Source organism: Aulonocara stuartgranti (genome assembly GCF_965226115.1).
Source record: "Aulonocara stuartgranti genome assembly, chromosome: 12".
Classification (NCBI taxonomy): Eukaryota; Metazoa; Chordata; class Actinopteri; order Cichliformes; family Cichlidae; genus Aulonocara; species Aulonocara stuartgranti.
The window spans coordinates 11603909-11617155 of NC_138948.1; the positions used below are offsets into that span (position 1 = coordinate 11603909).

Here is a 13247-nt window from a genome sequence, read left to right on the forward strand (position 1 = left end):
GGCTGTTAGAGGGATAACAGTGAGTTCAGTGCATTGATGTGACATTGTCCTGAAGGATTTAGTTATTCTTTATGGTTAAAGAAATTGCACTAATTTATTCATATTTATTATAAATAATCCTAATTATACATCTTGCTTCCATGTTTGTATCCTGTGTCACTGAAAATACATTTTATTTTAGTTTTATACATTGATTAATGACCTGCAGAATCTCCTTATCATATTAAGTGATTCATAATTGTCACTTTATGCTTTCCCCATCTCTAAAGTGATGACATCCTTGCATTACATACTTTAGGTTCATTCTCTGCAGGCAGGTTTCTGACAGAGAACAGACAGATTTACACTATAACATGCAGCGATGGACACATAAAGAAATGAAAAATCACATGTATGTGCTAACTTTCTAAACACTTTGTTACATTTATGATAAAGTAGATAAAACACATTTATGTCGGCCATGGCTCATTAGTTCTTGTCTTTAAATGAACTTTGTCTGTGTGTGTTTCAGGTGCTGCACTCTCAAAGACTGAATGAACCAGCATTGCAGCCATGGGTCACTGTGAGCATCACAGGGAAGGTTGAAGTCGCCCACTGCAGCTGTATGGCCGGAGTCGCAGAGAACTGCAGCCATGTCGCTGCTCTTCTGTTTAAAGTAGAAGCAACAGTCTTGATCGTGGCACAAGGACTGTTACAGATGAACCTGCTTACTGGGTTTTGCTGGGTAATGTGACCAAGATACAGCCAGAGGTTGGCCATAAGATAGACTTCTCCTCTTCAGCTGCCCAAAAAAAGGCTCTTGATCAAAACATAAACAGACCATCCGTAGTGACAGGTAAAAGAAGCCGTCCTCAAAAAAGGAAAATCCCACCTGCTACTGTGGAGGAGTCTAGATGTATGCCTGTAGTGCACTGCCGTGTAAATAATTTGCATTTACTGAATATGTACTGACTGAGTCCCACTGTTCAAAAGTTGAATAAAGAAACAAACTAATTTTTGCCTCTTTTTATTTTATTTTATTAAAACCACCTTATAGAGCATCACATCAGTAACAGTGTAGAATCCATGTCATTTATAGTTTACAAATGACAAAATGTTTACACAAAATCATGAGTGTTTACATGATATCACCCACTACTAACATTACTTTATTTACTGTATCTTTTGAAAAAATAACAGCACAAGACTTAAGAACATTTAACAGGAGCAGGTTTCATTCTTCTCTGGTTTTATTATCACACTGTTCACCAAACGCAGCAAACCTTCACCATCTTATCCAGGAGGGTCACCTCTTCACCCTCACATGGAAGAAGTAATCTGATTGGCATGGTGGTTTGTTTGAAGCAGGTCCCTCGTGTAGCGCTGGGACCCAGTCACGATGTTTCATCCATTTCATAGGCTGGTTTGCTGCAATAATGCCAAATAATTAGCAACTCTATAAATAGACGGTAGTTCTGCAAAATCACTCAGTAGGATGTTTGTTCTAATTTGCTATGAGCTCAGAGTGCATTGAAAATGAAACTAATAGGCTATAAAGAGTGATATGAACATATTTAGAACTTACCGGAATGAAACTGTCTGGAGCACCAACAGATATTTGGAGATGGAAGAGAACTGGAGCTCGTCTCACAGCTGCTATCCAGGCTGGACGCCTTCGTTTGCTAACATCGATACACGAGCTGCCTCATGTTGCTTCCAGGTTGGGAAAGAATGAAAAGATAAACCCTTTTCAAGCTTATTTTCTTGCTGGTCGTGCGATCGAACATTGCAGCCGACCACACAGCAAATACGAACCATGGCTGTTGTGTGTGCCTTCGCTCCCTTTTCACTTGCGCTAGACCCCCAAAATGGCGGATCGGGCCAAAATCCTTTCCACGCCCACCTCCGTGACATCACGCTCCAAAGCCCTATAAGTAAAGGGACTGGTATAGGACCAGCATGCACTGGGGTGGGCCTATGTTTTTTTTTTTTGTTTTTTTTTTTTACCAGAGCAGGAGAAGCACCAGGAAACAACAAAAAATGATCTTTTGTTTAGCCAAACTGGGTAAATGAACCGTGCAACGCAACCTTCAAGCTTTGGACATTGGACTTCTTTTTCCTGAGTAAAAAATATTAACACAGCACAGCAGTGGCTTGTTGATTTTAGGTTGTTGGATGTTTATTTGGACAATGGAATCGTCACTACAACTACACTGAAAAAAAGGCCATGTTAGATTTACTTGATTCAATAGTGGACATTGGTTGCACACAAATATTTTGATTTGGCAGAAACTTAAACAACTGAGTTAAATCAACACACAATAAACCTGTGCATTTTGTGCTGATAAAACGTGATTGAAACATGTTTAGATGAAGAAAGTTGAGCTCTTGGAATATTTTAATCCTTCGCAATTTTGTCATTTTTTTCAACACTATTCAATAGCTTTTACCCCAGTAAAATAATCACTTAGATACGTCACTAAAATACATGTTGTCTTCATATTACTTAACATTATATTTAACATTGCTATATTATTGACTTACTTCACTTGAACATGATATGAACAATTTAATCTACCCGCTCTGCATATTAGCCTATGTCGTTTCTACACCCGCAGCATGAAAGACTCACATGTTTATTTCAGTTCAGATCTAATGCTGAAAGAAAGAGAAAGGAAGAAATGGCGACAGTCATCACAGTATTGCCTTTCATTATTCATTCATGCAGTAGCTACTCGGAGCCCAAGAGTTGACCAAACAAACTAAGCTAAGGATTCGAAACAAACGAGACAAACCCCGCTGCAGAAAAAAAGCTCACATTAGTGTAATTATTTATTTCAGACGACTGGTATGGAGTCCCCGTGCTTCCAATGAGAAGACAAAAATAATCAGAGTTTATACATTTCAAAATTTCTAAGACTGTTTATAATGAGAAGGTATTAAATACAGAAACATGTTAGAAAACACAGAAAGTTGATCATAAACGAAGAAAATGTGAATATTCGCATCTCAGTCAACTGTGTCACCTGAGCAAAATAAGAAACGCTACAGTAAAAAAAATTTGACCTTCATAAAAATAGATTCTTTAACCTTAATGAAAATTAAAAAAAAATAGTGGCGATTTATTTAAACATTTTGTTTTTATTCAATAGGCTGGCTCAAGCATTATGAATGAGATGAGGTGTATTTTTACTTGTTTCATTGAAACAAGATTTTTCTGCTATTGCATTTTGGGCACAGTCTGCTCCACACCGTCCTCAGCGTGGCTTTCCTTAAAGAGGGACTCCCCCACAGGTACACGGCCGGCGTGCACAAGGCATTAAATCGAGCCATGATGGCGAAAAGATTAGTAGCATCATTCCTAAATATCAGCCCTCTCCCTACAACCAGTCTGAGGACGATGTTAATGAAGGAGGGACACCACAACAATAAGAAGGTTATGACAACAAAAACGATTATTCTTAATGATTCCTTGGTGCTTTCTTTCTCTGCACTAGGGGGGTCTCTTTCCAGCTGGTACCTGGCAACAACATACAGTTTAATAGTCATGACCACTTTGGTGAACACTATGATTTGAAAGGTTAGGGTACCAAACACGTACAGCTGTGTTGCTTTGGAAAAGGGCAAGAAAATCGAAATAACCGCCTGAGAATAGACATAAAGCCAGCAATAGATGTTTGCAGAAATCACCACGCCCCTCGTAATGAAGCGAGAGTAAGTGAAAGGATGACAAACGGCAATATAGCGGTCAAATTGCGCGAACAAAAATGTTATTAAATTTACCCCAAGGAGATAGTTTAACATGTTATAAGTTCCATTTCTGGATGGATATCCCTCTTGAACATCAAACAAACCGACATAGTACACTGAAAACCCGATGAGCGTGTCACAGATGCTGGTGTTCAGCATGAAAATAAACCTGTTCTGTCGGCGGAGCTCTTTGGTGGCAAAAATGGTAATGACTATAGGTCCTGCTACGAAAACAACAGTTGTGGCAAATAAAATCTGAAAAATGAAAATGAGATAATCCACAGGATGGCTGAAGTCTACCGACAGAGGCACTCCTGCAGTCAGAGAATCAGTGATGTTGGTGAGCAGCATTGTGTCAGAGACGCATACCGACAACAACATTTTTATAGAGCTGCTCAATAAGACACTGCGCTAAAGCCAAACTGTATCTCCCAGGAGGCATGGCTTAATCTCACGTTTCAATCCTGTTAAATCATATTTGTTTATTTTAACTGACACGACAAACATCGTATCTTGTTCAGTTTTTTCAATTACACCCAACATACGTCCCTTTATAAACTGCATTTTGCTATTTGTTTTTTGACAAAACAGTTGACAGAAAGCATGGATTTAGGAGACTTTGAATTTTTAAAAACGCATATAGTCGGTCATTTCTCAGCAGTAGTTGGCACACAAGAAAATTGATCAGAAAAAGGAAGAAAAAGGGAACTATAAGGTCGCCAAGATATGCAAATACATTCTAACGCAAGCACGGGACAGAGAAATATGTGAATCATTTATTTATATTGGACATTCATGCCACTCGTTTGGCTTTTAAGAAGTCATAAATATTGGCTTGCAAAGTGTTTACATTTTTTTAAACATTTTGTGTTACAGAAATAATCAGTAAAATATAGAAAAATCCAGCAATACATCATCCTCTTGTGGACATCTACAGACTAACAGTCAAGAATCAAGAATCAAGTCAGTAAAGTCAGTTCATATATTGTAAAGTAAATCACTTGGTAAATGCATATGAATGAGAGGGGCTTGGTAAATTTGAACTATCCACAGCTATTTGGTGCTATACACTTTTCCTGAGGTCTCCTAGCGGAAATTCAAAAAGACAAAATGTCAATGAATTGAATTCTTCTTATTATTATCGTATTATTCAGAAAGCCTGACAGATGGGACAAGTGTCCCTTCAATACTCTTTAAAGAACATCAATAAACAAACGAAAAAGACTCCAAAATGTCCGCTATCATAAACTGTATCAGTTTTACTGACAAACTTACCGTTGCTATTTATTCCTGAGAAGATTACTGCTACTGTATGTAAAGAAAGCTTTATTGTATGTTTAAGTGAGCTGAGTCAACCCAGTTGCTTCCATAACTGTATCTATATCACAGTTTTTTTTTTATTTACACTAATGAAAAACATATTCACCACGAACGTTGTGCCACTTCGATATTAACAAGCATTTAAGGATTATCTAGGAATAAATGTTATAATATTAAAGTGAAAATAGCAGGACACAGATACTTAAAATATCGTGTATCCAAACTGTACAAACTGCAGTTATTTTTTACAAGTTCATATTGAGTGCACATTTAAAGTGCACAACTTAAAATTCAGTTTTTGAGATGTTTAATGCGAACATTATATTTATCATTTTTAAAACAATACAATAAAATAATTCAATCTTTTTCACTCTATTTCTCTCAGTCCGCCAGCGTTGACACATTTAAGTTGTCATGTGTTGATAAAAAAACAACCACGAAAACGTGTCCGATGAAACTTATTGTCATATGTGATAAAGACTTCCCTTTCCTTTCGTGGTCAACTGACCACGAAATATACGTTTGTAATATTAATTTATTGTGTCTAAATATAGTTAAAGTTTAGCATCGGGATCACTGCCATGACTTAAAAACAAAACTAGGCTATGGGGCTATCCTTGGTGCTGAACCTACGGGTGTCAGCGCCAAGACGCTGAACGTGGTGCTGAATGTGCTGCACCAGTGAACAGGAAGCTGGATCCAGTCGGAAATGCTGAATTCCATCCAAATATCAATGAACTAAACCTAAAGATTATTCGGATCTTGTTGTACATTTTCTGCTGTTATAGCCTCGAGTTTAAACGATTAGATTGTGAAAGTTATTTTTTTGCTACAGAGGTTTTAGTGGAGTCCATCTTTTTGGCTGTAGATACAAGACAAGGTTTATTCGATGTGTAGCCTACAACTGACCAAAGACCTTTGCAGTCTGATCCCAAATGCCGGTCAATAAAAAGATAAATGTGCGTACTGCGAGTAATAAGTAAAAACAAACAAACAAATAATACAAAGATTTTAAATATAGAAATTAAACGCTTTATCCTAAACTTGATAGACTGCTCTGTGGCAGTCTGTCTAGTTTAGGATATCTAGTTGAATCACAGCAGTTTCATTTTTATGACATAGTTGAATCAGAACAAGAGAACAGGAACCCAGCTTCGTTATGTTTTGTCTGAAAAATCAAAACACTGAGACTGAGAAAACGCATAAACTCAAAAGTGACCGCAACATGTTTCCCATCAGATGGGCTCTTAGTATTTTATCCTTATTATAACTTATGATGATGCTGATGTTGGCTGCCTTATTTTGCTTGTCATCCCATCAGAGTTAAAGTCAATCCTGCAAGAGAGAGAGGGGGGAGAAAGCGGGAGAGAGGTAGGGTGCCGGTGCGAAGAAGGGGAGATAAGGGATAAAATGTCTTTTTATTCACAAGCAGCATATTGTTTGACATAATACGGTAATTCTACGTAACACTTGGACCGCGTCTTACCTTGCACTGCGCCTGGGACAGAACATCCACCACACCGTTCTCCACACGGCCCTCCGAAGCGCAGGGCTGCCCCAGATGTACACCGCAGGGGTTACCAGCGCGTTTAAGCGTGCCATCGTGGCGAACACGTTAGTGGCTTCATTCCTAAACCTGAGACCTTCTCTAGTCAACTGCCTCACAATGATATTGACAAACGAGGGACACCACAGCGCCAAGAAGCAGATAACCACAAACACAATGATGCGCAGTGATTCCTTCTTGTTGTCTCGCTCGGCACTAGGCGCCTCTCTCACAACGTGACTCCTGGCTATGATGTACAGTTTAATTGTCATGAGCACTTTAACGAGCACTATAACCTGTAGAGTCATCACACCAAACGCGTTTATTTGAGCCGCCTTTGAGATGGGCACCAAGTTCTGCACAGTGAGAATAAAGTATGTGTAAATCCAGCAGAAAGCACAGATTACAATGACAACGGATCTCGTTATGTAGCGACTGTAAAAGAACGGATGGCAAACGGCAAAGTAGCGGTCAAACTGAGCAAAGAGGAAGGTTAACACATTGACACCTAAAAAAGATGGCAAAATGTAGTATGTCCCATTCCTCGAGGGATAGCCCTCTTGGACGTCAAAGAGCCCCAGATAGTAGACGGAGAAGCCGGTCAGAGTGTCGCTGATGCTCGTGTTCAGCATGAACACGAAGCGGTTCTGGGCTCGAAGATATGGAGTGGAGGTGATCCCGATGATCACCGAGCCGGCTACAAGCACGGCACACGTGGCGAAAACAATGTGGAAGGTGAAGATGAGGAAGTCTTCCGGACTGTTGAAATCCACTGACAGGATGACCGTGGCGTTGTAGATCATCCTGGAGCTCCACAAGAAGTCGAGCACTCATTATATTTATAGGTCCAACAAACGATGCTGCTCAAACTTTCTGATCTCTGGAGGCTTGGTGGCTCTGACATGGGTTAAGTGACGTTTTTGAACTTACTTACTTACTTTGTGGAATCGATAAGATAGGCCTAATCACAAGAATAATTTTATATTTTGTGTTAAAAAAAATAGAAATGGATCCTTAGCTTTTGGTCAAATTTGTAGCTTTTGCTGTTTGGGGCTTGCTGCCATAACCTTTCATCTCGGTGATCCATAAATAAAATATTTTATCTCCTTTGTTCAAAAGGCCAACTTAACATTTCACAATACTCAGCTATGTTTGTTCATAATATTTCTGAAAAAATTGTATTTATTATCATTTATATTAACTTCGCCTGAACTTTTTAGCATTCTGCAGCACTTTTTTAGTTGGTACTCATTGTGTTTAAACCTAAAGTATGCCAAAAAGTGGCTTCCTGTATTTAAGCTGTTGTAAATTTCTTGTTGGCATTTAATTGGTCAAACACTTATGATATAAAGTCCTCTTCAAGCAGAAAGAACATTCCTGTCATAAGGTATAGAAGCTGCACTTTTGAGCAAGTCTCGTTTACATTAAAAATGTCTTTTTCAAGATCAGTCTCAGAGGGCAGCAGAAACAGCAACAAACACAACACAGTCTGTTACGGCCCTAGCTGGGCCTCCTGAAACGGCCCTTGTGTGGTTATGGTGTTTTCTCTCCTTCTCTTCCTCTCTTGCTCCTCTCCCCAGGACACAGCTGCTGCTCATTGGCCTCATTTACCATCTGGGCCCAGTCAGCAATGGCCTCTCTGAGGTCATATAAGCTGGGGATGAACTGTATGTAGGAGGGTGGTTTTCTCTGGTGTCTCCGCTTTGTGTTCTAGGTGTGTGATTGTCCTGCCTGTGGTGTGGAGTTGTGGAAGAAGTGTGCAGTGTAGCTGCTACATATGAGTAGTGTGGGCTTGTGGGCCTCGGCAGCAGTAAAGCTAGCTGCTGCTAGTGACAGGGTGAGCTTGTGGGCCCCTGGAAGTGCCTCCTCGTGGTGTGGAGCTTTTTGTTTGGTTGTTGTGTTCTTTGTTGTTGCAACCTTTTTCTTTTTCTAGTGTTATTGGTAAAACGGCATTGCTGGCTCTTTATGTTAAGTTTATCTATAATAAAAACTATTTTATTTACTAAACACCTCTGTCTGTTCTCCTTTCATTCTGTTCTGGACCCATTTGTTACCAGTCCCCACACACACCCCTAGACCTTCATCGTGGGGATGTAACACAGTCTGTTCTGCAAAAATCTTTTAAGTGGCTAATCTGATTATAATGTAGAACACTGAGTGGGTACGACGACGTCATAAAGATACTTAAAAACAAGTCATATCTTGCACACCTTCGTCAATCTTGTTTACTACAGCTTGTGTACCAGCAAAAGGAAACATTAGACATCACTTTTTTGGCATGCAAATGGAAACCCCCGCAAAGTGGTGGTTCCCCGCAGTTCAAACTGAGCCCATTTCCACCTGCCAACATCTTCAAGCACTATACAAAGTAGACTTAAGTACAGTACAGTTACATAGATGCATATCCTGATAATGCCTCCACTCTCAGAAGATAAGTTCTAGATGGAGAATGAGTCGCCACAGTAGTGTGGGCTTAAAGGAATAAATGAAGCCTCACAGATTCAGTCTCAGATTAGGAAGAGTTTATGCGACAAAAAATATACATCCTTCTCTCTGATATCTACTAATTATATGCAGTTGTTAAAGAACGGGCACACTTCTCTTGCCCACGACTTCCACCCACATGCTGCCAGTGTTCAATAAACTCAGCTCCCGAAAGAATCATTTAAATCTCTGGTGCTTATAATGATAATGAAATCCTGAGTACCCTGGATAGCTCCCGCAGTTATCGCCATAACACACTAGCAGGGACTTATAGTTTGTAGTCTGTGGCTTCGACAATAGAAAAAGCACTACCTGGTGTTCAAATGTGGCCTGGTAAATTTTGTTCAATCTGTCAGAAATACTTTATGTTATTCTTTTATTTGCCTACTCCATGCTGGCACACTACAGGGGCCTCCAACGGTCACCTGTTGGGAGCCCCTGGAGATTTGTTACATGCTTTTCACTGCAATTAACCCAGACGTTTTGACTAGCGACAAAACAATACTCCTAGTTTATAGAGTACAACATGGACGCAAAAACTGGAAGAAACTTTGTAATTGCTTTTAATCCAAACTTTTAAAAGTTGGAGTTTAGGGGAGACCGGGGATTGTTGTAACATTTTTGACATTTCTGTCTGTAGCTTGGAGCTCTTTTAAGGTAGTGGATTTAAAATGTAATGCAAAGTATTTACATGTCTCTGCTATTAAATAGTACAGTATTTTCTCTGCAGCACAGTTACTCATTGCATGGTATGGTCTCAAACACAAAGAGTGAAATGTTACAACTAACCCCATAGTCTGGGTTAGTTGTAACATATCCTGGGGTGAAATGTAACACAATGAAATAAGGATACTGACAAAATTTTAACATGTAATCTTTTTTATTCAACACAATCATGCACTTAGAACTATTTACGTAGCTATGTGTGTGTGTGTGACTGCAGAAATCTAACTTTTGAACATATTCCAACCCCCAAAAAAAGACTAATTATGGAATTTTCAGAAACTGAATATCTCATAAATTTTGGTTGGTCTTTCTTGAGTTTGGCCTCATTGGCTCAGTGGGCATTGTAACCTACAACTCTTGCACCAACGTTTGAACATAACAGTGAAGCTGAAAAAATGTAGTTGTGCACCAGCATCGCAATTCCACTGCGACGTCCATGATGTCCAATTACTTTTTTTTCATGGCTGACCTTGGTGTGGTTTGCAAAGTGCTTCAGAAAAATCAGGAAGTCTATTTCTTGCACCCATCATGATTTATTTCCACTACCAATACTTCCTACTGGCCCATCTCTGACAAAGTGGTCTGCATAACGTATGCGTCGGAACACAAACATTGGAAGAATTGTGTTGCCAATGGCATCAAACGCATATACAAAATGACCAGTGAACCTCTCTCTGCTGATGTCGTTGCCCCAACTTGTTTAATAAGTTAAAGTAATAGTGTGGTAAGTAGTAACATTTGCATTATTGTTACAACTAACCCAGACTGTTGCTGTTACAACTGACCCAGACTCCTATAGCCATGACCTAGCAAACATTACAGCCAACGGCTAAAACATTAGCACTAAAGACCTACACGGAATAAATCCCCATAGACATACAAATAACATAATGCAGATAATGCTATTAGAAATTGCAAATAAAGTAAAAAAACAAAACAAAAAACAACTTACTTTTTGGCATGCAAATTACTTTCTTTCTTCTTAAATTGTCTTTGTTTGCCAAAATGTGCTCATTTTTCACATGTGATAGAAGACCTGAATTGGGCATGTACAGGATGAATCACATCATCTGAAACTTAGCCCTGATTGCAGAAATTGGAAGTGCTACAACTGACCCACATTACAACTATCCCCGGTCTCCCTACATAAAATCTGTTTTTATTTGTTTTTATTTTTAATTATTTGCTAACTTTTAGTCTTTATGTAGGCATAAGCCTATGACGTCTGTCGTCTGCGGCTGCATCATCCGACCAAGAAACACCAGCCTGTAATATCGGACTTTTAGCCACAAGGGGGAGCAATAAACATGTTGCTGTATTAACCTTTGAACCACCACACTTTTCTTTGAAACCATCAGCTGGTAAGGTAATCTTTAAAACATCAGTTTGAGTTCTTATCAGTGTCTTTGTTTCAGATGCACTGATAAGTAAGCAGGAATGCGCTTTTAGGGCCTTTCTTTAGAGAGGATAGTTGTAGCTGAGATAAGAGCAAGAGAGATTCTTTTTATTACAACTAACAATTTTAAAAAATATATATCATTTTTTCCCCCTGGTTGACCCATGGTTGCAAAGCAGAAGATTTAACATTGGAAGAGTTCACTATGTTGCTTTCTAGTTTCTGTTCTGTGCCCTGGAATATAAACCTAAAGAAACAGACGTAGATTTACAGACAAATTTACAGCTACAGCTGAAGTTCCAGTAAAGAAAGACGACGTAAAAATAAGAATTATATCACTAAATATTTAGTGGACGTACTACTAGTTTTTTTTTTTAAACCTCTCTAATCTTAAAGTTGCACTCAGGAAATGCAAAAAGGCCTTACATCTTACTTGTATATAAATATATACATCTATGTATTTATAGAATATGTATTTATATATCTATAAAATGTAGGATCAGCTGTTCATGAACTGTTCTGTAAAAGGGTGGTTTGCTAAATTTGATTATTTATTTCTCTTTTACATAACCTATAATATCTATCTATTTTTCATGAAAGCCTTGTGGGCTTGCTCTCCTTGGGAGTTGAAGTCACTCAGGTTGACGTCTTCTTCTTAGACTGACTGTGCTTGCTACATAAATCGGGCTTGAAGTAACCCCACTGTGCTGTTCGGGCACAGCTGCAATACTGCCAGCATTTGTCATCCGCCCTGATGAGAAACACCAGCCGCCCTTTGACTCTCGCGCTGCCCCTCACGAACTTTGGCAACGTGTTGATGTTCCTTTTCAGCGTTTTCTTGGCTGCAACCATCATTTTCCTCAACGTGTCTGTGTTTCTCTCCATCCTGCTGAACACAGCTTTGCGCAGCGAGAACCGCTTCATGTACATGCTGAGCACTTGCCTCAGTGACATTTGTACGGGAGTGTCTTATTATTATGTTGGTGTTCTCGATGTGAGGGATGTCTATGACTCCCCCACGAGAACCTTTTACATTGCTCCCACATTTCTAGGACTGTCTTTCATGGCTATCCTGGCCGCGCAGGCGGACAGATACCACGCCATCTTGTCCCCCTTTAAATACTCCCAGCGCATGACCCGAAACAGGACCGTGATGGTCATCGTTGCCTACTGGGCCTACGCTTTCTTAATCGTCGCTGTGCAGAACCTGGTCACTGTCGGTGTTGCCAAACAGGTCACAGGCTTTGGCACTTTTGTCGCGAACATATTCCTAGTTATCATAATGATAGTGCTCAATATCCGATTGTTCATCATTGCCAGGTTTCAGCTGGAGAGGGAGCAGCCCTCCGAGGAGAGAGACAGCAAGCGTTCGTCGGTGTATCTCATACTGGTGGTTGTGGTGTTCTTCTTGGGGACTTGGCTTCCTATATTTTGTCATATTATCATTTGTAATTTCATTGGCACGACCTGTTATACCTTTAAAAATGAGGGCACTGACCCTATTCGCATTTTGCCCCGAGTTAATGCTGCCCTGACCCCCATTCTGTACATTAGAGGGTGCTCTGCGCTCAGGGCAACGCTGCTCGGCAAAGTGTGGAGACCCTGCCGTGGGAAAAGGTGAGAGGCCGGTTGTGTTTCACGAGTCAGCTCATTAAGAAATTATACAGTGCCATTCAAACATGCTTTTCGCGATAGGGCTCACACCTGAGGCCAGAAAGGATGCACATAAAACCAGTTTTATTTGAATTGTTGTTTTCTGTCAATATGTAAGCCGTTACTTTGAATGCTCCTCTAATTATCTATCACTTTTCGGGGCTTACTGGTATAAATGTATGAACTGTGACATTTTATGTTTTAGACATGTTTTTCTTCTTCTTGTTGGCTCTTGATTGAAAGTCCTCATCATGTTTATAGAGTGAAAAAAAATTCTAGTTCCTCCTCTGTTAATAACAAGTAAAATTGAGTCCTTCTGTACACCGAGTTCCTCCTAAGAGTTGGATCATTTCTAAATGGATGGATGTCAACATGCCACGGCAGGCAAACTGT

General features: G+C 39.7%; 3 protein-coding genes across 3 annotated transcripts; 1 reads left to right on the top strand and 2 right to left on the bottom strand.

The window, feature by feature from the left end:
* Positions 1-3177: 3177 nt before the first annotated feature.
* On the bottom strand, positions 3178-4080 carry LOC309719532 (uncharacterized protein; the record flags this gene model as incomplete). The annotated part of the gene is made up of 1 exon (XM_082555690.1): positions 3178-4080. The coding sequence occupies one exon, from the start codon at positions 4078-4080 to the stop codon at positions 3178-3180; it is 903 nt and encodes a 300-aa protein (XP_082411816.1).
* Positions 4081-6320: 2240 nt separating this feature from the next.
* Positions 6321-7481, bottom strand: LOC309719533 (uncharacterized protein; the record flags this gene model as incomplete). Its single annotated transcript, XM_082555691.1, has 2 exons — positions 6536-7481; positions 6321-6384 (listed from the first exon to the last, which is right to left on the bottom strand). Exons 1-2 carry the CDS (start codon positions 7396-7398, stop codon positions 6321-6323), a joined length of 927 nt encoding a protein of 308 aa, XP_082411817.1. The 5' UTR covers positions 7399-7481.
* Positions 7482-11955: 4474 nt separating this feature from the next.
* On the top strand, positions 11956-12822 carry LOC309718638 (uncharacterized protein; the record flags this gene model as incomplete). Its single annotated transcript, XM_082554081.1, has 1 exon — positions 11956-12822. The coding sequence occupies one exon, from the start codon at positions 11956-11958 to the stop codon at positions 12820-12822; it is 867 nt and encodes a 288-aa protein (XP_082410207.1).
* Positions 12823-13247: the final 425 nt, after the last annotated feature.